This window comes from Drosophila innubila (genome assembly GCF_004354385.1).
Source record: "Drosophila innubila isolate TH190305 chromosome 3R unlocalized genomic scaffold, UK_Dinn_1.0 2_E_3R, whole genome shotgun sequence".
In the NCBI taxonomy this organism is placed as follows: Eukaryota; Metazoa; Arthropoda; class Insecta; order Diptera; family Drosophilidae; genus Drosophila; species Drosophila innubila.
Genome location: NW_022995380.1, coordinates 16,409,940 through 16,433,033, shown reverse-complemented (window position 1 = coordinate 16,433,033; position 23,094 = coordinate 16,409,940). Strand labels below are relative to the sequence as shown.

The 23,094-nt window shown below is 35.7% G+C and overlaps 3 protein-coding genes and 1 long non-coding RNA gene across 6 annotated transcripts; 2 read left to right on the top strand and 2 right to left on the bottom strand.

The window, feature by feature from the left end:
• Positions 1-435: 435 nt before the first annotated feature.
• Positions 436-1,424, top strand: LOC117791232. The gene has a single exon (XM_034630933.1). The coding sequence runs from the start codon at positions 566-568 to the stop codon at positions 1,316-1,318; it is 753 nt and encodes a 250-aa protein (XP_034486824.1). The 5' UTR covers positions 436-565; the 3' UTR covers positions 1,319-1,424.
• A 315-nt stretch (positions 1,425-1,739) lies between these two features.
• On the bottom strand, positions 1,740-2,838 carry LOC117791233 (structure-specific endonuclease subunit SLX1 homolog). Its single transcript, XM_034630934.1, has one exon. The coding sequence runs from the start codon at positions 2,642-2,644 to the stop codon at positions 1,958-1,960; it is 687 nt and encodes a 228-aa protein (XP_034486825.1). The 5' UTR covers positions 2,645-2,838; the 3' UTR covers positions 1,740-1,957.
• Positions 2,839-3,164: 326 nt separating this feature from the next.
• Positions 3,165-5,150, bottom strand: LOC117791231 (mediator of RNA polymerase II transcription subunit 31). Of its 3 annotated transcripts, none has more exons than XM_034630929.1 (4): positions 5,112-5,150; positions 4,696-4,846; positions 4,184-4,273; positions 3,165-3,872 (listed from the first exon to the last, which is right to left on the bottom strand). In XM_034630929.1, the coding sequence occupies exons 2-4, from the start codon at positions 4,721-4,723 to the stop codon at positions 3,223-3,225; spliced, it is 768 nt and encodes a 255-aa protein (XP_034486820.1). In that variant the 5' UTR covers positions 4,724-4,846; positions 5,112-5,150; the 3' UTR covers positions 3,165-3,222. The 3 variants fall into 3 exon arrangements, with proteins under 3 accessions (XP_034486820.1, XP_034486821.1, XP_034486822.1); XM_034630930.1 differs by having other exon boundaries at positions 4,999-5,135; XM_034630931.1 differs by lacking the exon at positions 4,696-4,846 and having other exon boundaries at positions 5,112-5,138.
• Positions 5,151-6,573: 1,423 nt separating this feature from the next.
• LOC117792318 lies at positions 6,574-17,469 on the top strand. Its single transcript, XR_004618158.1, has 2 exons — positions 6,574-7,105; positions 16,946-17,469. It is a non-coding gene; the product is annotated as an uncharacterized LOC117792318 (long non-coding RNA).
• The last annotated feature ends 5,625 nt before the right edge of the window (positions 17,470-23,094 follow it).

Below are 23,094 nucleotides of genomic sequence, written 5' to 3'. Positions count from 1 at the left end.
CACACTCGGAACCGCAGTGCAAAATAAAGAATGTGAAAAATATTCAAGTGAAGCAAATTAAAGTCGAATATATGATATGTGCGTACAAATAATTTCTGTATTATTAGTTAATCAAATTTAAAGCACTCTGTCTACCGCTATGACAACACTGGCGAACGAACACGCTTGACAAGGGCCAAAAAGCGTTGCCACAATGTGGGAAAAATTAGACAAATCGACAATTCCATAACAATCGCTTTTTGAAGAAAACAAACTTGGCGCGCTATTTAAATTGAATTTGTTTATGTAGTATAATAAGAAAATCAGTAATTACACAAGTTAATTATTTTAATTCAAAACAAGATTAAATAAAGATGATCATTTTATAGCAGAATTCAGAATACCTTTTTTCGGAAATGTACGTGTTTTTTTTAAAGTAAAATAATCAAGCCACATCGGAAATTTTTACTGAAGTGGCAACACTCGGCTTCAGAACAAACAAATTATTAAACCAAAACAAAGAATTGCTGCACTTTCGTTCAACAGATTATAGTTTATTTAGAGAAGTATTTGCCACACTACAGCAATGAGCACACGAATCTGTGTTTTTAAGGATTGCAATAACTACTACAGTCGAATCGAAAACAGTGATGTCACAATATTTTCATTTCCAAAGGATCCGAAACGAGCAGAGCAGTGGCGTTTACTTGGCCAAGTACATCCCAATATTACCAACAGGCAATTGTTTATGTGCTCCAAACACTTTGATGCCAAATACCTATCCATAACAAAGAATCGCACGATTCTTTTGGGAGAGGCGGTACCAAATGCATATGAGAGCACAGAGAATTTAGTCGCAGTGGACAACGTTAATCACAATCAAGAGACTTCCCCATCATCGAGCACCGCTCAAAGTTTTTATATTGATCTGGACGATGATCAGCTCAACGTTGAAAATGTAATCATAGTAGAGTCAAGTAAATCTAACGAAATGGATCAAGTGAAGCAGTGCGAATTTCTTGGCAATCATGATAAACGCATTGCATCCGAGCTAAATATTTCCACAGTTGGAGTAAGCATTGTGTCGCCTTCTCGCAATCGCGCATACTCGCCATCTCTTTCCCTCCCAGATTCATCGGATGACTGCATGGAGGAGGATGTTGAGCAACTAATTGATGCCTCCGAAGTATCTTTATTTAAAATGAGAAACGAAGAATATGTCCAAATGACCAGAGAATACTATCTGCGAGAGAAACGGCAAATGATGAACCAGCTGCGAGCATACAAGCAAATTCTTCGCAGCTTTAAGACGCAGTTAGTGTCACTGGAAGACTTATAAGTGGAAAGTTAGATTTATAAGTTAAATAAAAATTGTAATTCGTAATCTTACAAGCTAATTCTTAGCATCTTTAAGGTAAATATACTATAAATATGTAAGCTGAAGATATAATGATTTAGTTTAATTAAAGACGGGCATTTATACAGTGCCAAAGAAAAGTAAAATAAGAAAAATGTTCTTTTTATCTGTAACAAATAATGACGAAGTTCGAGTTATCATTCAATTCATTGTTTTGCTCAATATTGGGAAAAAAATCGTACCTGTAAATAAGTAAAATAATGATACAATGTCATTCGAATTTTTCCAGTCGGATCTTAATAAAATTACTTGAAATTGATTATTATTCTTGATACAAATTCGTAAATAAAATGAATAATTGTAAAATCATGGCAAAAAAAAATGTCTTTAAAAGTATTAGTATGGTGTGGTCTTTTAATTTTTTTAACTGATTTTTCTGATTTTAAAACATAATAAACACCTTGAAAATGAAAACTCGATTTAATTACTTAAAAAGCTATTGTTGTGATTTATGTAACTGAGGAATACAAAAGTTGAAGATGAAAAGATCTTGAATAAATACTGATAAAATATTATAATATAAACCTGCAAGATAAAGTTAAAATATAGTTGTTGCTTAATTCATGCATCGCTCAGCTCGCATATATCGGGCTCGACTGTTTCCACATCGCTATCGACATCTGGGACATCGCTCAGCTCATCACAATCGTCGTTATCCTGCGGCTCCTGGACGCCCATTCCAAGTCGCTTGCGTTGGAGCAACGATGCCCAGCAGAGTTGGGCATCGCACAGAGGACAAACACCTCTAATGGGTATATACTGACCAGGCTGATCGCCCAGCAAATAATTGGCCAGGCAGAGCATGTGACAGGTCAGTTTGCAGGTGGCATTTAAACAGCCAAGACGTGATCGTTCCGGCTGCTCAATGCGCTCCATGCAAAGATGACACTCCGGAGCCCAGACAGAGATGGAGTTGGAGCTGTCACTTTCTAGACGGAGATGTCGTTGCGAGGCTGTTATTGCCACCTTGCCACTAACAATTTGCATGTGCAAAGGCAGTGGGATATCAAAGTCACGCTCATAGTCTGTCTCCAGCCAGCGCACAGTAAGTGGCAATCGATGCCACGGACCCACGCCCAGCATTCGATTCAATATACGGAAATTGTAATCAAAGTGCGACTCTTTTGCCAGTTTACGTTTCAGTTCTGGAAATATTTTTAAGCGCGTCGATAGCGTCGGCTGTTGCCACGCCCATTCAAACTGAAGAGCGGCAATATTATTCGGAAATCCATGGACAATCATCACCATTTGCCAGGGTCCCTTTTTGCTAGTCTTCTTGGCGCCGCCAAAATCACGGCCACGATTATGTTGTTTTATTCGACGTTTTGGATTGACCGTAAAGCCCACATAGCACTTGCCATGATAGCGGGCGTCCAGACTCTGACTGCACAGCAAATAGACTCCATAAAAGTGTCCTTTTTGCTCCAGATCCTCTGTAGAGTCTGTAAAGTTTTGTTTTGTTTTACATTATAAATTGCTCATTAAATTTGGCACGACATCAACCAACATTTTAAAGGTAAGCGAGTGGAAAGAACTATCTTTACAAGTTGCAATTTAAAAAATTTGATTGCATTTAAAAAAAAAAATTAATACTTATACAAAATAGACGCAAGGTTTATCTGCTCTGGGACAAAATCAACCAACATTTCAAAAGATTTTCCTGGTGAGGTAAATCTAGTTTCAATTTTGAATACAAATTCCTATACAAAATTGTTACACTTTCGTATATACAGCTACATTCTTGTTGTCAATCATGGAATTCATAGTCTTGTAGTTTCTCTTATCTTTCGCTTAGTTTAGTTTATTAATGCTCTTTTAGCCGTTTGCTAATTTAATTCTAATTTTATGTTGCCACTTGTGGCAAGGCCATTGATTTGTTGTTGTTGTTGTTGTTGTTGTTGTTGCTGCTGCTGCTGTTGGGAAACAGTAGAACCCTGAGTTTGAGCCTGCGTTGGTTCACGCTGTGTCAATTGTTGTTGTTGTTGCTGCTGTTGTTGCTGATGTTGCTGTTGTGAGGCTTGTGTTGAGCAGCTGCTGTCTCCGTTCTGTAGAGTCGCCTGTTGTTGCGGATTAGCTGCCTCTGTGCCTGTAACCGTGGATGCTTCGTTTGGCGCTATAATGCCGCCCCCATTGCTTTGTTGTTGCTCCTGTTGATTTTGTTGTTGTTGTTGTTGCTGCTGCTGTTGTTGTTGTTGAGCAACAGCTGCTGCCGCTGCATTCTCTTGCACCGAATTGATGAGCTTAATGCGCTTCCGAGTATAATGCTGCCATTGAAGTATTGCCTGATCATCGATAAACTTGCAGCACTGATTATTTACAATCTCGCGACGAAAGTGCTCGTATTGCAGTAGATCAAGAAAGTATAGGCACATGGGATACATCAAATACTTGGCATAATCGGGCTCCTTCCAGTACTGCAAATACTTGAGGTAGTTGATAAACGATGGATCCTTAAAGTAACCACGCTGAGCCAGAACTACAAATGTGGATAAGCGTTAGATGCGAACATTAAATTTCGAGCAGGGACTGTTAATATTCATTATTTTGCTTTAATTTTAATTGGAATTTTTTCTTTTCGTGAGCAACATAAGGATAAACTTAAGGAACCATCATTTTTTTTTGTCTCAAAAATATTGATAATATTTCGAGTAGTAAAGTTGAACTAAAAATTAATCATTATATTTTAAGTGAATCAATAAAAATTAAAAATAATCATTATATTGTTATTTTTATAATCAATCTTATAATGATTACAGTCCCTGATCTTAAGTGTTGAACTTAACTTACAGTTGAGATAATTGGGATTGGAGAGACACTGAACAAACTCTAGTTCAATTTGCCAGCGACGTTTTTGTTGCTCCTCCGATTCGATGGCCGCTAAATAATTTGTAAAAATTTTTAATTTATGTTTAGTAATTGATATTCTCATTACAAATATTTTTACTAAAATTGGGATTTTATTTTAAACTATTGTACATTATATCGAGTAATTGTGTTGACAAAGAAAATAATCACACAATTGCCTTTTAGTTTGAAGTGTATAGCGTTAAATCATTTTTTAAATTTGAATGTAGTAAATTAAAAAAACTACATAACTCTATACATTTTTGGAAGATTTTCGGTTTCTGTGGCACCTTTAATGTACATATATTTTAAGCAATATAAAACTTTTACATTTGTTTGTCAAAACAATTACTTGAACAAATGTTTGTATGCAAGTACATGTATAAATAATAGTATTTTTAATAATAATAACAACGTGAAATGCAATGTGTTTTGTTGCTGTTTGGATTACTTACTCTTACCCTTTCCGTACATTTTGGCCATTTTTCTAGCTGTTGTGGAAAGGGTTTCGTTGTTTTTGCGTTTTGTCAGTTTGTTTTTGTTTGTTTGCTAATTCTTCAGGTGTTGTTGTGGTTGTTGTTGTGCTTGGTTGTGATTTCTCGTGTGCTTCATAATGGTACATAACACATAACAAACAAAAAATTATAAAATTACACATAAAAATGTACACAATTTGTTTGTATGTATGTTTGTGTGCGTGCGTGTATGAGAGAAGTGGCTACAAAATAAACGAAATTAAGTAGAAAGCGTATACGAACACAAACGAAAATCAAATACGAAACACGCTCTCGCTCCTTTAATATGTTGGCTGATATTGTTATGTGTAGTAAACAAATTTAATTATAATATTTTGTTATTTTCTGCTACAAACCGTAAGTGCTCATGACCAGTGTTGCCAACTTTTGAGAGAAAAAGTAGCTGTTCCTGGCTGGAAAGCATTTTAGAAATAGCTGAAATTTTGATTCAAAATAGCTAAGAAACTAGCCACTTTTATTCAGATATTTATTAAGTGTGGCAGCCTTGAACCCAAAAACAGCGTGGCAGCCTTAAGTCTCAGATAAAATAGCTAGTTCTGGCTTTTTTTCAGAGTTCATTTGCTAGAAAAATTTCAAAATTGCAATTTAAAATACATTTTCAGCTAAGTTTTGATAAAACTGTGCAAAAGTGCCCACATAAACAAATTTAGATGCTTTCCAGCCAGAAGCAGCCATTGTTCCCCCTTAAAACTTGGTAGCACTGGTGTGGACAAAGATTGCCAAGCTGCAAAATTTTCCAATCTGGCAACATGTACCATTTTAAGTCAAATGTCAAAATTAGTAGCTTAAAAATGTTCTACCTTTTTTTTTTTGACATTTTCTAAATTGTACTTAATAAATTTTTGCAACATTTTTGTTGAAATTTCGGCATTTTTTAATATATTTTCAGAATTAAATTTGTAACTTTTTTCTCCTTGGGATGTTTCCTAAATTTTATCTTGTTGCGAATTTTTAGATATCATCAAATTATAACATTTTTGCAAAGTTATTGCATTTAAAAATTTGCAGTTCCTAAAATTTACATAGTCGATGATTCAGTATTTAATAAATATAATACTTGAAAAAATACTGACAGAATACTTTAAACATTGTAAAGTATAAAAGTATGTACACACTTTTTTCAAAAGTCGAAGAATGTTGTTTTAATTTGTTAACCCTTTGGTTGTCCTTACAATTAATATTATAATGATTATGTACCTGAAATTCTATATTCAGTTAGTACTCATAAAAAAATAAGTTTATAATTTAACGAATGTATATCGTTTCTTATCGATATTACACCTAACGAAAGACGATAATCTCTCCCACAAATGGATCGTTGCCTACAAGAAGGGGCGGCTTTTTTTTAAATTGGCGCACCGTTAATTATGTTTTATTATTTGGTAAATTTAACCTAAGAATAACCTTTTTATAATTCTAGTCTTAATTTTAGGTCGATATAAATTTTAAATAAATAATAATAAACTAAATGAAAATAGTATTTATTTACAAAGCTCGGCATCATATAAAGTTTATAACTGTAAAAAATATACAGAGCGGGATAGCTCCTCCATTTTTCAATGCCACTGCTCTCTCAAGAGAGCATTCGCTCTCGCTCGTTGAATTTCATCAATTTTGTTTTGTTGCTCATTCGTATTCTGACATTTGAAGCGTATAGACGTCGTGGTCGGTGTCGCGGACGCTTGTTTGTTTGTTGCTGCGAAAAAATATCGTTTTACAAAATAATTAAATAAATATATGCACACGTACATGGAAGTGTATATATTTGAAGAAAATTAAAATCATAATAGAGAAAAAAATCAAAAGCAAAGTCAACTAAATAAATGCTTAAGTGAGTAGATTCCAAGAAATCACAAGTGCGTGTGCCGACACATGTACATAAATTTATACATACAAATGTATGTAGGTACATACGAGTGTCTGTGAGTAAGTGTGAGTGTGAGTGCGCGCGCGAGGTGCAAAATAAAATTCACTAGAAGTGGTAAATAAATGAATAAAATTGTATACACAAAGTGAGCAGCGACAGCAGCAGCAGCAGCAAAATGTTGTGAAGTTGCGGCGCAAAAAGAAAGACCGCGAATAAAACAAGAAAGCAAAGAAAAAAAAAATTGAATTACGCCTGCATCTAGGAAAGTGCGTCGTTTTATTTTGAAATCGATACCAAAATAAAAATACACAAAAAGTGGGCCTCGTTCTACATACATACATATAAACAATAATATATACGAATGTTTTCATATGCATTCATGTAGTGTTGTGGGCGTGTATGTGTTCGTGTGCAAAGTGCAGCATAAACAAACAAAAATGGTTAACAAGAATGCAAAAAAAGGTAAATACATTGAATATGCGTATATGTATATATATATTTATATACACGTACATATGTATGTATACAAAATACAAACATACTCGAAAAATTACTACGCAGCAGAAATTTATGCGGCACTGTTGTTGTTGTTGTTCCATATCTATCATATCTTCTGCTTCGTCTTTGTCGCCGCCGCCGCCGACGTCGTCTTGTTTTGTGAATGAGCAGCGCAGCAGCGCTGTCTAGTGTGCGTGTATGTGAGAAAAATAGCAAAACAAAAACGTCGTTCCGGCATCTCTCTTGCTCTCTCTCGCTCTGTCCTTTCTCAGTGTTTATTTTTTTTATGCTATTTGCGCTCTTTCTCCCATGCTGCCTCTCTTTTACTCAGTCTTACTCTCGTATTCAGTTGTCTTGGGGAGTGGGAATTGGATTTGTGAATGCAGTAAGAAAAGCAAAAGTGCGAAGGAAGTGCTAAAACCACAATAATTATAACAACAACAAGACAAATGAACAGACACTATAACTAAATCGCATGTAGTTGATAGTAGTGTAGTGTGGGTGGGTGGTGGGGGATAGTGGCTTGGGGTGTTGTACTAATTAAAAAGCGTAGCAGTAATTGGTATACCGCTGTGCGCTCCTCGTTCGCTCATTTAGTGCTCCCACTTGCTGTGCGTTTTTCTATATTAATTTTATTGTATTGTATATACATATACATATATATGTTTATTTTTTGGTAAAAAAGGTTAAAAAAAATACATACTCATGTACAAAACTTTGTACGTATTAAGAAATGCCATAAAATGCCGTTGTATTAATCATAATATTATTTTAGACGGCGGAATGTTGCCGAAAATTTTAACATGCGTGTGCTTGACTGTATGTGTGTGTATTTAAGCATGTGTGTGTGTTTCAGCGTTCGCTTTCTGTGTAATTTATTTATTTTTAAATCAAGTTTGCTTGCATGTGTGTGTGTGTGTGTGTGTGACAAAAATAAGTTGCCGCAAAAACAAAATTGTTGAAAAACAACAGGACCGGCCAAGTTTTGTATAAAGCAAAAAACCGGAAATTGTTTATGCTACGTCGACAGCGACGTCAACGTCAAGTGATCGCTATTTTTTTAATGACGTATGACGGGCCACTAATACACACACACACACACAAGGTGGCAACTCATTGGAAATTTTGGCGCATAATTTGGCCACACTAATTAGCAGTACGAAGAGCGAGAACAACAACAGCAAGAACAACAACAATAAATACTTTGACCACATGTCTAAACGGCGCGCGTGTGCAAGCAGCACAACAAGAAAATTAAAAAAAGAGAGCAAAGCAGTTGAGAGTTGAGCATGCATGTGTTTGTGTGTGTGTCTCGTCTGTTTGTGTGCGTGCGTGTCTGTGTGTGTTGTTTGTGTTGGTTAAGCGAGACAAACTGGCAGGTGTCATTGACCTTTTTCGCTGTGACGGTAAAAGCACATTTTAGTTGTTGTATTTGTATTATTGTTGCTGCTATTTGCAGTTTTTTTTCTCCTTGTTTTCTGCTGCGTTTGCTGTTGTCTTATTGTGTTATTGTTGTCGTTGTTATTGTTATTGCTTATGCTAAACTGCGGCTGCTTGGCCTTGAACTTAGGCGCGTTTTCTAATACAAATTTGTAGCTCCAAAGCTCACATATAAACACACACACACATATATATACGCATGGGATTGTTGTTGTTGCGTTTTATTTTTCTTTGTGCTATGCTTTTTGTTGACAGTTCTCTTTGGAAGGCGCGCACAAAACGCACACACCAAAAATGGTATCAATTACGCAATTTGGTCGCTTTCGATGCTGTTGCTATTGTTGTTGTTTTTGTTGCTGGTGCTAACAGCTTTGCAACTTTCATTGTTCTTTGTTGTTGTTATTATTATTGCTGTTGACAAATGTGTGTATGTTAGTACGTGTGTTTGTGTGTGTGTTGGAAGCAATGCTTGTATGTTGCTGTTTTTTTCTGTTTTTGTTTTCTTATTATTAAAATTGAGGTCAACCATGCCACAGAGAGTATCAGGGTGGGGGAGGTGCGTGTGTGGGTCACGTCCTCCGAATCGTATTATAGCATATTTTTCAAATGACTCAATGTTCTCAATATTCTCAAGAGAGCCAGATGCGGGCTTTGAGTTGAATATGTCTCTCAAATTGTACAATTCATACATAAATTCACACACATACACACACACATATATATATGTGTTAGTATATGTATGTGTAGATAAGTATAATTAATGTTAGTCATACACACTAAAATTGTATTTGAATAGTTTTGATACTTGTTTTGGGGAACATTTACACATTTTAAAGACAAAAGCAATGTCTAATTAAAAAAACTTTTGCACATGGAATTAAACTGAATTCTAGAAAGAATTTAATTTAAAGCGTATTAGTAGTTCAACGCAAATTAAATGATATAATTATAGCAATGAATTTGTAATTATGCGATAACAATTAAAAAAAATGAATAAATAAATTAGTAAATAAATTGAAATAGGTATTCAGTATTTTCTTACATTATCATAACAATACTCATTGTATTTATGTTTTATTCCTTGCTAATTGTGAATAACATTATAAACTATTACTTATAATATAAAAAAAAAAAAATGCTAAATGGTTACTTTCTAGGAAATGAGAGAAAGATAGAAGTAATCTGGTCTTTGACCTCCTCAAATATCCTTATATGTACGTTGTTGTTATAGTTCCGGCATTGTATGACTAAAATTGATACATAGTAGAACAATCTAGAACAGAAACACAAGTTTCAGACATGTGTCACCTTGCAAATAAACTTATTGTATTAGATTAGCATTTTTTTATTACATCATTGTATGCCATAATACTATTTACTTATATATTGCATCGAATAAGCTCCGATTTTGTTGACAGTTATGAAATTATTTTTCTTAAATTGTATTAATAAGGTACAATGATTAAAATATAACAAGTATGTATACAAATTGTATGTATGTATTTATAATTGTTGTGACACTTGCTAAAAGCAGAAAACGCCTTCCCACTAAAAATGCTGTGATCACAAGATGTGCGTACCCCGCACTTTTGTACCCCCGTACCTCGCCGTACCCTTGTCCGTGCCTGTGCCGCCAACGCCCCCGTTTTAGCATCTGAAGAACAACAACACGTCATCGCCCGCCTGTCACACCTTGCTCTCTTCCACATACTCTCTTGCTCTTGTTCTCATTCTGTCAGAGTGACTTGACTGTCTATCTTCGAAGCAGTGCTGCCAACTTTTTAAATGCAAAAAAAAGTCATTATTTCAACAAACTTAATATTTCATCAAAAAAAAAACTTGAAAAACAATTGGTGATCATTAGAAAAATTATTTTATAATTTTTGAATAAAATCTTGAGAGTTCATCCTAACATCTTGCAAAATTATGGATGATGACTTAACAATAATAAGTTCCTTTCAATTAACCCACTGCAAGATATTCTGACGTAAATTAAAAAAAAAATAATGTAAAATTCAAAAATATCACTACAAAATACACAAGGAACAAAGTTAACACAGTTTTATTTTATTTTTAAAAACTATTGAGCCCTCTGTAGTTGAATTTTTCAATTAACATTTTTTAAGAGAGCCATAAGCAAACATAATAAAGTATCAATAATACTGTAATAAAATAATAATTCAAAGAAAATTTTTTTTTTATTAGAAAATCGAAAAAAAGAAACTAAAAGTCCGAATTGACAGGAAGAAATTGTTCTGCCAACACTGTTTCGCAGTGTGGTATCCAGTGTTGCCATTTTTACGAAATCATATTGTGAACACAATAAATTGTGATTACGATTGTTGGTGTTTATGCGTAGGCGGCAACTCGGACAACATAACTGTGACAGTTTGTTGTGTGCGTGTGGGTTGTGATTGTGGTTGTGTTGTTTATTTACTTGGACCTTAGACTCTTGATAAGTGCGAAGTCGAAGCTGAAGCGTGTGATGCGAATGAATCACTTGTAAAATATCGCAAAAACTAAAACATACTAATAAAAATACACATAATAAACAACTGTTTATTATAAAAAAGCACAATAACAAAATTCACATGTATATAGATACAGACACATGTACATATGTATGTAATTATGACATATGACGTCCGATTTGCACTTGATGACACTGTTTTCAAATTTATTTGTAATTTATCCTTTGACAAGGTGCTGCTACAATCTCAAATAGCAATAGCAATAACTATAACAATGTGATCGCTTCAAGTTTGTTTTTGTTGTTGTTTTCTGTTCGTTCTTTCTGTTTATAAATGTGTGTTGCTTGTGTGCGTGTGCGTGTTCGTTTTCGGCATTCTGCTTTGCGCAGTTATTTGTTTTTCTTGTTTTTATAGATTCCGTTTTGTATTGACGTTCGCATGTGTATGTATGTGTGTATGCACATATATTTTTTTGAACGCCGCTGCCGGTGTGCGTACGTGTGTGTGTTGGTTTGTGTTGGTGCAATACACAACACACGTGGTTGCAGTACTACTATACTTTTCTCTTTCTCGCTCATTAACTCCAACTCTCTTTGGTTGCTGCTGCAGTCGGTCAACTCTTGTTCTTCACATTTAGTTTATGGTACGCAGTTTGCATGTGTGTGTGAACGAATATACAGTGGCTCTCAGCTTATTTGACCCGAATTAATTTATCTTTTTAGTGGAAGGACATATGCATAAATAACATTTAAATGCAGTTTGATTATTTAATGTTTAAACTTAAGCAATATTTTTTCTTTTAATACATAAACGTGGAAGTAAACCAAAATCTTGTTTAAAACACAACAAAGCTAAAAAATGTAGTGGTTTAAATAAGCTGTGAGCCACTGTACATACTAAGGTGTGTGTGTGTGTGTGTCTTGTAGGTGTAAGGCGCTGCTGCTGCTGTGATTGCTGCTGGGTGGGCGGCTATTTAACGGTGGCGCTGGCGTTTGCCGCTATTTATAGGCATTTTTTATAAACATTAACAGATAAACCCAATGCCCGCTCAGTGTTGTTTTTGTTTTTGTTCTATTTTGTGTAGTGTGTGTATTATGCGTGGGTATTTTGGCGTTGCATATCTACGATTTGCTTGAAATTGCCGGATTTGCTGACGGCATTGACGCGTTCTCGCATTAAATTGTTGTTAGTTAATAAGTTGGTTTTTCTTTTTTGTTTCATTTTTTTCTTTTTTGTTTAATTTTAAATGTATTTAGCTTTCTAATCGTTGCCTCTTTGCGCCTCTGCGCCACTTAATGCTGACGCTTGTGGAACGACCTTTGAGTGACCTAATTTGGATTCTATTTATTTGTTTTGATTTTTGAAAACAGTTTTATGATAATATTAGAACATAAATTCTATTTTTGGCGACAACACATCTATTGTTATCGAAATATCATAACTAATTTAATTATATCTAGCTTACAATAGATTACATGTCTTGGTTTTCCATATATTTTTCAGCTTACTATCAATAAGAATACATAGGTTATATATCAGATAAAAGCTTTTTTAAATTTTTTGGTCAAAGTAAATCCTTAAATTCATAAATATTTTTTTTAGTAATATATTACTATTTTTATCGAAAAGCCGTTCATTAATTTTTTTATTTAGGTCACATAGCATATGGAATGCATTGACATACACTTTATTGCGTTATTTGCAAGCCAATGTCGAGTTTCCTCAACCGCAGACGCCCCCGCGCCCTTTCTCTTACTGTCTCTCTCACTCTCTTTGTGTATTGTAGCTCGCAATGTTTGCATTCTTCTCATCCCCATAATAATAATAATAACGAGTATTAAAAAACCCAACACGACGCGCCATACGTTTTTCTGGGCTGCCACTTTACTTTAACTTCAACGTTTGTCATCGTAACTTATTGTTGTTGTTGTTCTTGTTGTCCAATATACCCATGCATGTACATGTTGTTGTTATTATTATTATTATTGTTGCTACTGCCGTCATCTTCATTGAAATGGAAAAAGCCGGCACAGTGTCCCAATTCAGTCCCAAATTCATATGTTTTATTTTGAAAAAAAGAAACAAAAATTATTTTTCTGGTTGTTTTCTACATATTTACAACAATTTAAGTGATTGCCCAATGCTCTTATTTCAATTTATAACAGAATTAAAGATTCTTAAATTTTTCCCATAGTTTTCCATATACCTTGAGTCTTGAATAAACTTATCCTACGAGTAATTCAATAAAAAATAAGTACCTTTTCAAGAATTTCACTTTAAATGCTTTTCACTGTTTCAAAATCAAGACGAAATAAATCTAAAGATAAATTATTAAAAAAAGCGAATGTTTGAAGAATATTCCGAAAAATTAATTAAAATTAATAAAAAAAAAGTGCTTGTTCTGTGCTAATAAATGCATAAGTATTTATTTATTTATTCATATACGCATCTACATATATATGCACCTTGACTGACTCGCAACAACAACTACAATGAGAAAGGAATTTTTATGATTTTATTTTAACTGTACTCGTAAATTTAGCGATTAGTGGATGTCTTCGCCGTCTTCGTTTGCTCGTTGTTGTCTTTTCTTCTTGGCTTGGTTTCGCGTCCTCTTCTCCACAGTCGTTGTCTCCGTTTTCGTTTTGCGTGCTTCACGCGCCAGTCGCGGCACTCTATATTTTTTGCGGCTGCTCCTTTTAACCGTCGTCGTCGTCGCCGCTCCAAACCCTCCCCAAACAATAAGACGTCGGCACTCGGCGGACAAACAGAACAGAGGAACGGCGCGGGCAGAGCTTTGCTCGTGCGTCTGTCTTTCTCACTGTCTCTCTATGTTTGCATATGTGTGTATATATTTGTATGCATGTATGTATGTAACTGACTGTCGTCTGTCGCCTTGTTTGGTTTTTGCAATATTGTTGCACACAACGTTTATTTTTAGCCACAATTCCATGCTGTTCCCAACTGTTCCCAACGGCGTGGCAACGTTGACAACGCGAGTGCAGCTTTGTTGTTGTTGTTGTTTTGGACTGTTGCTTCCCTTTTGTTTTATTTCACTGCTTTTTGTTTGTTTCGTGAGGTAATTAATTTTCGCCTTGTTTTTTTTTTTGGCGCTCTCCTTTCTTTCTCTCTTTGTGGTTGTGTGCAAATTTTATGTTTTGATTAGCGTGCATAGGCGATGGGTTTAACTTTTTAATGGCTTTTTAATTAGGCGGCTTTTCTTTTGATGTTGCCGCTGGTCTAGAGTCTAGACCCTCCCATTCTCCCGTTCCCAATACCGTTGCGCGCAATCCCTCCCATTCCCTCCCCTCTTTTCCCCACCCCATCTCTCAGCCATTATCTGTTTGCCGCCTGCTTCTCATTAGTCATTTTTGCAATGGTCTGTTACATTTTGATGCCAGGCCGCAGTCAGGCGCCGCACTATAAAAAATACTATATTCTATTACAAACAATTTTACTAGCTTACAACCGCATTCGTAAATTTTTATTACAACCACCACAATCGACACAACCACTACAACTACAATAATAATAACAACAACAACAACAACAACCACTACTAAGCCATCATCACTTGCATAGCGCATGCATCGCTTATCCTTCCGTCTCCTTTTACTCATTTTGCTGCTTTAGGCCTTTTTACTACTATGCTAGTATTTTTTGGTAGTCACTGTACCATATTTTTACAACAGAGCGCCCCAGACAGGGGCCAACGACACCATTTTGCCCTCTCGCTCTCTTTCTCTCTCTTCTTCACACACACACATACACACACAACCATGAATATCAGAGGACAGGCGTGCGCCGTCTTCATTCATAAGCGTTGCGCTTTTTGCAGTCGACGGCGACAGCGGCGCCGCTCATTGCAAAATTTGGCGGCTTTCATGTGAAATATTTTTTTCTTGTGTTTTTTTATTTTTTATTTATGTCTGGCTGAGTCTATGTGTGTGTGAGTGTATACATTTAGCTGCCGGCTTGTTTTTTTTTCACTACTGTCGCTGAATTTTGTTGTTGCTTTTGTTATTGTTTTGCTGTTGCATGCATTGCTTCCGCCCTTATCACAACATTCACACATACACACACTGACAGAGTCTTGTTTTTGAGCACATGCGCTTTGTGTCTTTATTTCACTCTCCGAGTCGACCTGTGTGCGAGAGAGCTCTCTCTCTTTTTCTCTTGGCCGCCGCCTAACTGTGGTTCCAAGTTTTGTTGTCGTCCTTTCGTCTGCATGTTTTTATACGCATTGCGTTTTACACGTCTATCCTTAAAACGCAGACGCCGACAGTGCGTCTCTCTTTCTCTCTACATTCGTTCTTGGTCTCTCTCACTCTATCTTACTATCTGTTTGCGTAGTGTTTATGTGTGTGTATGTTTCTCTCTCGCTCGCACTTGCTGTATTTTGTTATTAGATTTCACTTTGTTTTCATACACATTCGCCTGCCGTTTCACACATTACGTTTCGCGTCATTTTTCGGGGTCAACGTCATCTCGAGGGTTGCTGCTGCTTCTGCCGCCGTCAATCGTCGCAGTTGTTTGCGTTTGTGTTTGTTTTTGTTTTTGCTGTTGTTGCTTTTGTTTTGTGCATGTCTCGTATTTTTGCGGCGTCTGACTGCTACTACGTTTATGCGTTCACTGTTATCATGATATAAGGCTTGCAAAGCATTATAGAAAAAAATCTATTAAGTTTTTCGTTTGCTTGGCTGTGTAGTATCTTAATATTTATTTATTTAATGTTAATTAAGAGAAGTTGACCTATACTAACATTTAATTTAAAATTATATAAGAAAAAAAGGATTTAAATTAAGATAAAGGTTTTCAAATTTAATATAAAAACTGAAAAGATATAAGCAAACTTATGTATAAACGAGACATCACGCTATGCTTGCCGCATAAACGTGATCTTTATGAGTGTGAGTGTTTCTTTTGCTGTTGCTGCTGCAGCACATTTTTAATGCTGTCGCGACGCAACGCGAACGCCTCCCGGTTCGATGCGCCTGTCTGTCTGTCCGTCTGTCTGTCTGCTTGTCCATATGTCTATCGTCTGTCTGTGCTCGTGTTCTGTTTATTTGTTGTATTGACCAAAATTAATTTTAGACAAACTGCGAATTGCAAGCAAAATAAAACTGGTATTTTAAACATTGCTCGACTTCTGCGATTGCCAATTAAAAGCCGCAAAACAACAACAATAATATGTACATATTTATTTGCTATACTTCAGCAGTTTCCTTCCCTTACACTACACCATTTTTATCATTTTTTTTATTTGACTGCGCTTCGCGTGCCACACGCCGCACTCAATACCCCACGTGACTTTTGCATAAAGGTTTTCTTCCTCTTCTTCTTCTTCTATCTCATTTTTTCCGAGACGTTGTTGTGTCTGGTCTTGTTTATGACTGTTTGGGGTGTTGGTGGGGGCGTGGCAGCAGCAATAGCAACAGTGCTACTCCAATTATTATTATTATGATTATTTTTTTTTTTTACTTTATTTTTCATATTTATTCTACATTAAAGGCGTGGACTTAAAGTGCCAAAACAACATTTTATACTTTGAGTTTTTGTTCTTTAAAAGTTACAAAAAAAAATCCGTAGAAACGTGTGGTCTTTTCTTGTGTTGTAATAAGTTATTGCCACCGTATTTTGCCAGCTTAACGTTATTTTTTTGTAATGTTTTTAAGTTAGGATTCTTTGGTTACCGTGTCAGCTTTGAAATATGTACGTGTATATAAATATTTTTCTTCATTTTTTAAAGTTGCTGATTTAAATGAACTGATTTTGGAGTCTCTTAACACTAAGTTCGACAATATTTACGAAGAAAAAACAATAGATATAAAGACTACATGTTAATTACTTTTTAATTCACTTGTATTAATTTTTTCAATTTATTTCATTTCAGCTTTTAAAAGTGCATCATTAAAATCATTTTAAAAATGTCCCGAGAAGTGTAAAATGTGAGAAGAACACCATTATTTTAAAAGCAACTGACAACAAAAACAAAGAGAAGAAAAAAAGCAAATGCAACGTAAGAGAGAGCAAAATGAAAGAAAGAGTGTAACAACAAACAAATTAAGAAAAGATGATAACCTAAATAAATAAAATTACTAGTCAAATAGTTTGGTGGAACAAGAGACGAAATTCGGCGAATCGAATCAGAGATCGGATCGGATCGGATCGTAACGAAAAGAAACGAAACGAAGACAAGACGAATCGTCCAACGGGTCGTCGCGACGAGTGCATTTTCTGAGTTCCTAAGAAGAAATAAAAGCCTTTCTCTCTTTATCTTTTGCTGTTTTTGCCCTTTGAGCAGCTCTTTCTCTTTCTTGCATTTTAAGCGTTTAACCGTTTTACAATTGACACTTTGTTATTATCTACGCTTTCGCGAGAAGAGCCACGGCTTGGACAGGGAGCGAGATAGAGATAGAGAGAAGAAAGCAAAAGAAAGTGCAACAAAATTAAGTAGAAGAAGCAGAAGCAAAGCCAAAAAAAGTATCGAAACGTGTTTTAATTTTGTAACAAATAAGATAAATTGCTAAGCTGCCACTCTCGCTCGATCGCCTATCCAACAACAACTCAACATAATCATCACTATTATCATCGAAAACAACAACAGCAACAACGGCCCATAGGTAAGTTGCTTGCATACCACATTCCACACTCTCTTCTAGTCGAAGAGCTTCTCTCTTCTCTTCTTGCGTGCTCCAAATTTGTGTGACATTCCAATCTTTATTTCTTTTATTTTTTTTTGTATACCCTGTAAACATGAGGTACTTGTGAAGGGAATACAGCCTATATATTAAAAGTATCCATTATTAGAAGATTGTAAAACAGTAAGAAAAGCATTGAAAATTCTCCACTTTCATAAGGAAACTTGGTTTACAAAATTTAGTCTTAATTAATTTGTAGTTACATTAACTCGATTTAAATTTCTATAAGTTATTTTATTAATCTTATAAATATTTATTCTCTGGTAAACAACATAAGAACCTTTCTTGATGGGATTAATTCTAAAAGTACAGGTAAAATCTTCTATGAAACTTTCGTGCAAACTACAGGGTATAGCTGAATTCGATGCTAAAGTCTCATTATGGAATTTTGTATGGAATTTCTTTAGATTGTGAGAAATGTGAGCATGCAAGTTTAAATAGGCGTTGGCGGAGGAGATGGAAATAGATACGAATGGGGGAGTAGGAGAATATGTTTCCGTTTGTTCCTCAATATTTTACAGTTTCTTTTTCTATTTTTTTAGTGGTATTTCCGCATGGCCCAGTTTCCCAAGCACTCCGCGCTATAATAAATATTGAGAAAATTCCGGAAAATGGGAAAGCGGTCAGGCTAAATAATGTGTAACAAATGGCGCGTCTGTCGCAACAACAAGAGCAACAACAACAAATGCAACTGCAACTGCAATAATAATAACTTGGCAGCGACGACTGTTCTTCTCCTCTTCCTCCAGCAGCGAAACTTTCTAGAGTAATACCCCCACTCTATCTCCCCAGCATACTTCAGTCGACTGACGTGCGGGGACAGATTGTTAGATTGTGAAGAAGGGGGAGTTTGGGGGGTGACCGTGTCAGTCACTCAATTGCATACTCACCGTCTGGGTATTTTTTTTTTTTGTGTGCGAGTGTGTGTGAGTGCTTGTGTGTTGTGGATGGAGGCACACTTGAGACGTCTGTTGGCATGCGGCTTGTGGCTTGTGGCATGCCATGCGATTTGTGGAACTGCTATTGTACATTTAGATATCGTACGTTGCCAACACTGTTGTTGCCAGGGCTGCCATTATTGCCCGGAAACGCCTGCTAATGCAACTAAAATTGCTCAGATGTATTTAGTACTCTCGATTACTTCACCATTAGCTCAAAAGCACTCTAAAACGTTCTATATTGTGCACCTGTTTCTCCACATTCCTTACCATAAACAATATGTTACGATAATGCAAGGGAATTTACAAATCCAGATATTCAAGAATGCATATGTATGTTTATAAATGCATTTAAATTATGCATGTAAATAGAGTAATCCAAACTATCTTTGAAATTTTTAACTTAATGTTTGAAATTTAAACTTAGAATCTAACTGCTTTGGTAACTGTAGTTCACAACAAAAAAAAAATATACTTGTATAAATGATATTTCGTCTGAAAAAACATCCTGCCAAAAGAAACTAATTTTTGGGAGACTTTCGGTTGGTTTCAATGTCTGTGGCACCCCTAATATGATATGATGATTGGAAAAGTTTCCAACTAAAGTCGAATATTTTTATCAATATTTTTGTTTGTTATGTTTGCAGTAGGATAATTCTGCAGGAGATTATAAATTAAACAGTAAAAATACAACAGGAATATATATGTTTTATTTCCTTTCTTAGATCTCTTACTTTCTATAATAATTATTTTACACTGAATCACAATAGTTGATATATTGTTTTTTGTATTTACTATATATTGTTTCTATAAAATTATTATCCAGTAGAATATACCGTATAGATGATATAAGAAGAAATATTTTCTATGTTTTCTTAAATATCATCTAACATAATATTCCAAACAATAAGTTTCACTCTGAAGAACTATAATTTATCTATGAAACTGCAGAAGATTTTCAAATATTGTCTATACATTTGATCAATATATCTTATATCGTTTTGTAAATAATAAATCTCGTTTTATCTTCGACACAATTCTCTTTGTGTTTTTTTTTTTCAGTTAAGTTTTTGCTTTCTATTAATAGCTGACAGTTATTTATTTAAGTCTTGGCTTAATTATATCGTAATACCCATCTAGTGAATTGTTTTCACAACATTTCCAGTAAGTTGTCGAGTTAAGTTGCAGCACGTGTTGGCTGTCAGTCAGTCAGAGAGGTTGCCACTTTGATTGAGAGATGGAGGCAAACGACGAGTCGAGTCAAACTGTCTCCTCTTGTCTCGCGCTTCTTGAGACGACGCCTGAGGGGCGGGGTATTGATTGCATTGTTGTTGTTGTTTTTGTTGCTTGCACATGCCGCAGTCGCGCGCATTCTGTCAGTTGCTCAATTAGACGCACTTCCGTTGCATAGAGACAGTGCCGCTATAGCCGACATATCCCACCTCCCTGCCACATTCACATTCCCTCTTAAATTTCTTTTTATTTTTCTCATTCCATAAAATGTTGTTGACGCTGCCGCCGCTGCGCTGTTGCTGCGGCTGCTGCTGCTGCTGCTGCTTCTCCAAATGTGCGCATGTTTCCTATATTTATTTCCGTTTTGTGCGTGTGATTGATGGTTGACTGCTGTCGCTGTCGCTGCCGCTGCCGACGTCGACGCTGGTGACTCGTAATGTCGGCTATTAATGTCGCTTTTTATGCTTGTAAAGCAATGATGTAACAAACGAAAACGAAATAATGTAACGATTAACACAATTCATAATAATAAAATAAAAACCAAACTGCGGGTCTGCTTGATTGGTTTGGTGCAGGGGCAAATAGAAAATAGAAAATGGGGAAAATGGACCTCGAACCGGCACGAATGATTAATTACGGCTTTGTAAAAGTGCACATACATACACACATACATGTAAATATATTTACACGCAACTCCCTTAGTTATGTCGCACTCTCCTGCATTTGCTTTATGAGCTCAAGCTCAATACCGTAGACAGTTAACATGCCGTAAAATTTTTCAGCTCTCACTCTTTTGGTGTGTGACGGCTGTGTGCAACCATTACAAAAACAACAACATAGAGGAGAGTGGCACAACAGCAACAGACCTTCGTTAACTACAGTGGTTGTTGTTGTTGTTGCTGTCGTTGTCGTTGCCTTTGTTGGTGCTGTCTCAGCAGTCAAGAATGCAAAGATTAAGCAGCAGTTGCGTCCCTTGCTCTCTCTCTGCTCAGCCTGTGGTGGATGCTGTGGATGCTGTCTGCTGTGTAATGTAAAAAGCACGTTTTAAGTTATGTGAACGGCGTGTGAATGAGTCGTCGTCGATTCTTGTTGTTGTTGTTGTTGTTGGTGTTGGTGTTGGTGTTGGACAAGCAGACCAAGAAGAAGAGAGAGACAGACAGAGAGAGCATGTCAGAGAGTCAAGCCAGACTTGCTTGACTTGGAACTGGCGAACAAGAGAGCGTGCTAAAGATATAGAGAGAGAGAGAGATCAGACAGCGAGAGCTATGTTACTAATGTTGCTGTGAAATAATGAAAAGAAAAAAATACATTTTGGGCAAGTGAAGTGGGCGAAACTCGTGGGAGAGGACGAGAGAGTGAGAGAAATAAGCAAAGTTGACTCTTTAGACAGATTGCACATTTCGCTGCTTGCGAATTGAGGATATAAAGAATTGTACTTTGTGATTTTCGTAAATTTTAAGCTGATAGTTTGCAAAGCTCTCAGCATTGCATTGATAACGAACAAATCTAACTGCAATTCAGAAAGTTTTAAGAACTTTTTACTTAAAAAGTTTTACGCATAATATGGTGTCATAATTTGAATTTGTTAGCATATTATATGTTTTTATCATACATATAACGATTTTTCGTCTAGTCATAAATTAGATTGACCAGTTGCATTAACTGACATTAAATGACATACAGTTAGTGAAGTAATTGTTTGCACAAAAGAAAAATGCACATAACAGTTTTTTTGACTCTTAAAAACAGCTAACGCGATTGAATTCAATATTTGTTTTTTAAACTTATCAATAAATCAATAATATAGATTTTTTATTTTGTCAAATGATTTACTTGACTTACTATACAAACATAAATATTTCTTTTTCTCTTCTCAACACATACATACTTACACACCATATGCTGACCTCACTCGAGCTTGTTATGCGGTACTCGATACTCGATACTTGTACTCGTACTCGGTTAAGTAGTATTTCCGCATTCCAGACGAGGCGCATGCGCAACCTCAGTTGTAGGCAAGAGAGGCAAGAGAGTTGGTGACGGAGGGGAAGAGGGGCTTTAGAATCTCGACCCACACACACTCGTGGCGCCCATTAAAACGTCATAGTTCTTGCCACATTCAACTCAGGCGACGACAATGCAGCTTGTTGATGTTGTTGTTGTTGTTTTTTTTTTTTATTGATGTTGTTGTTGTTGGTTGGGGCTACAATAGTTTTTTAATTGCTCATAAAAGTCCACATAGCTTCCCAAAGTGCGCTCGGTCGGGCAAGAAAACCGAGAGCCATAGAAGGCAATGCCGATGTCGAGTTCGAGTTCGAGCTCGATGCCGATGTTGAATGTTGAATGTCTGACTGGGGCCTCACTCATTAATCACTTGGAGTGATTCGGGATGCTAAAAACGCAACATCAAATAAACCGTTAAGCATATGCAACAAGAGCAAAGACTTAAGATATGCGCATTTTCAGTGTGAAATCTCGATAAACCCTCAAAAACGACTAGAGCAAGCGAGACGGTTATATTGAGAAACCACATAGCCAAGCAATCGACCGATCTTGGTATTGACATTGACAATGTCGCCCCAGTCTTTTGCAATATCGGAAATATATATGTACATATCGTTTTCTTTTTCCATTCTCAACAGTTTTCAAATTACAAAAAAATAAAATAAATAAATAAAAAACTAGTTTTCACTGCGACAACTGTGTAGATTGAGATTCAGGTGATCTCAATTGCAGAACTGACATATTTGCTAGCATTAGTGGGATAAAAATAGCCGGGAAAAGAATAACATAATAATGAAATAAAATACACATTTTTATAAGTTTTCATCAGTGATAATCAGTGATTTCATTTCATTTCACAAAAATCTATAATTATTATTATTATCATCTTAGAATCAAATGTTTTTAAAATGTTAAGAAACCCTTTTTATTTAATTTGTATAATATGTTTATTGTTAAAGGCCTAAGATAAGATTCAGTGATGAAACCAATGCTTGTACCAATACGTGAAGTCTAACATAGGGAAAACTTTGGTTAAAAACACGCTGAATCATGTACATCATTTTTATTTATATTTAATTATTATTTATTAACTAGTACTTTCGTCACTTTCTTGACTCGTTGGACATTCCAACTCGTGGTTAGTTGTCCAAATGATTACAGTTGAG

What these genes read in the sequence shown, in the direction of transcription:
- LOC117791232 (XM_034630933.1), top strand. Translation starts at nt 566, where the DNA reads ATGAGCACACGAATCTGTGTTTTTAAGGATTGCAATAACTACTACAGT.
- LOC117791233 (XM_034630934.1), bottom strand. Translation starts at nt 2,644, where the DNA reads ATGGTGATGATTGTCCATGGATTTCCGAATAATATTGCCGCTCTTCAG.
- LOC117791231 (XM_034630929.1), bottom strand. Translation starts at nt 4,723, where the DNA reads ATGGCCAAAATGTACGGAAAGGGTAAGA. An exon ending in AATGTACGGAAAGGGTAAGA is followed by an intron (nt 4,274 to 4,695) that starts GTAAGTAATCCA and finishes CAAATTATTTAG; the next exon opens with CGGCCATCGAATCGGAGGAG. An exon ending in CAATCCCAATTATCTCAACT is followed by an intron (nt 3,873 to 4,183) that starts GTAAGTTAAGTT and finishes CCACATTTGTAG; the next exon opens with TTCTGGCTCAGCGTGGTTAC.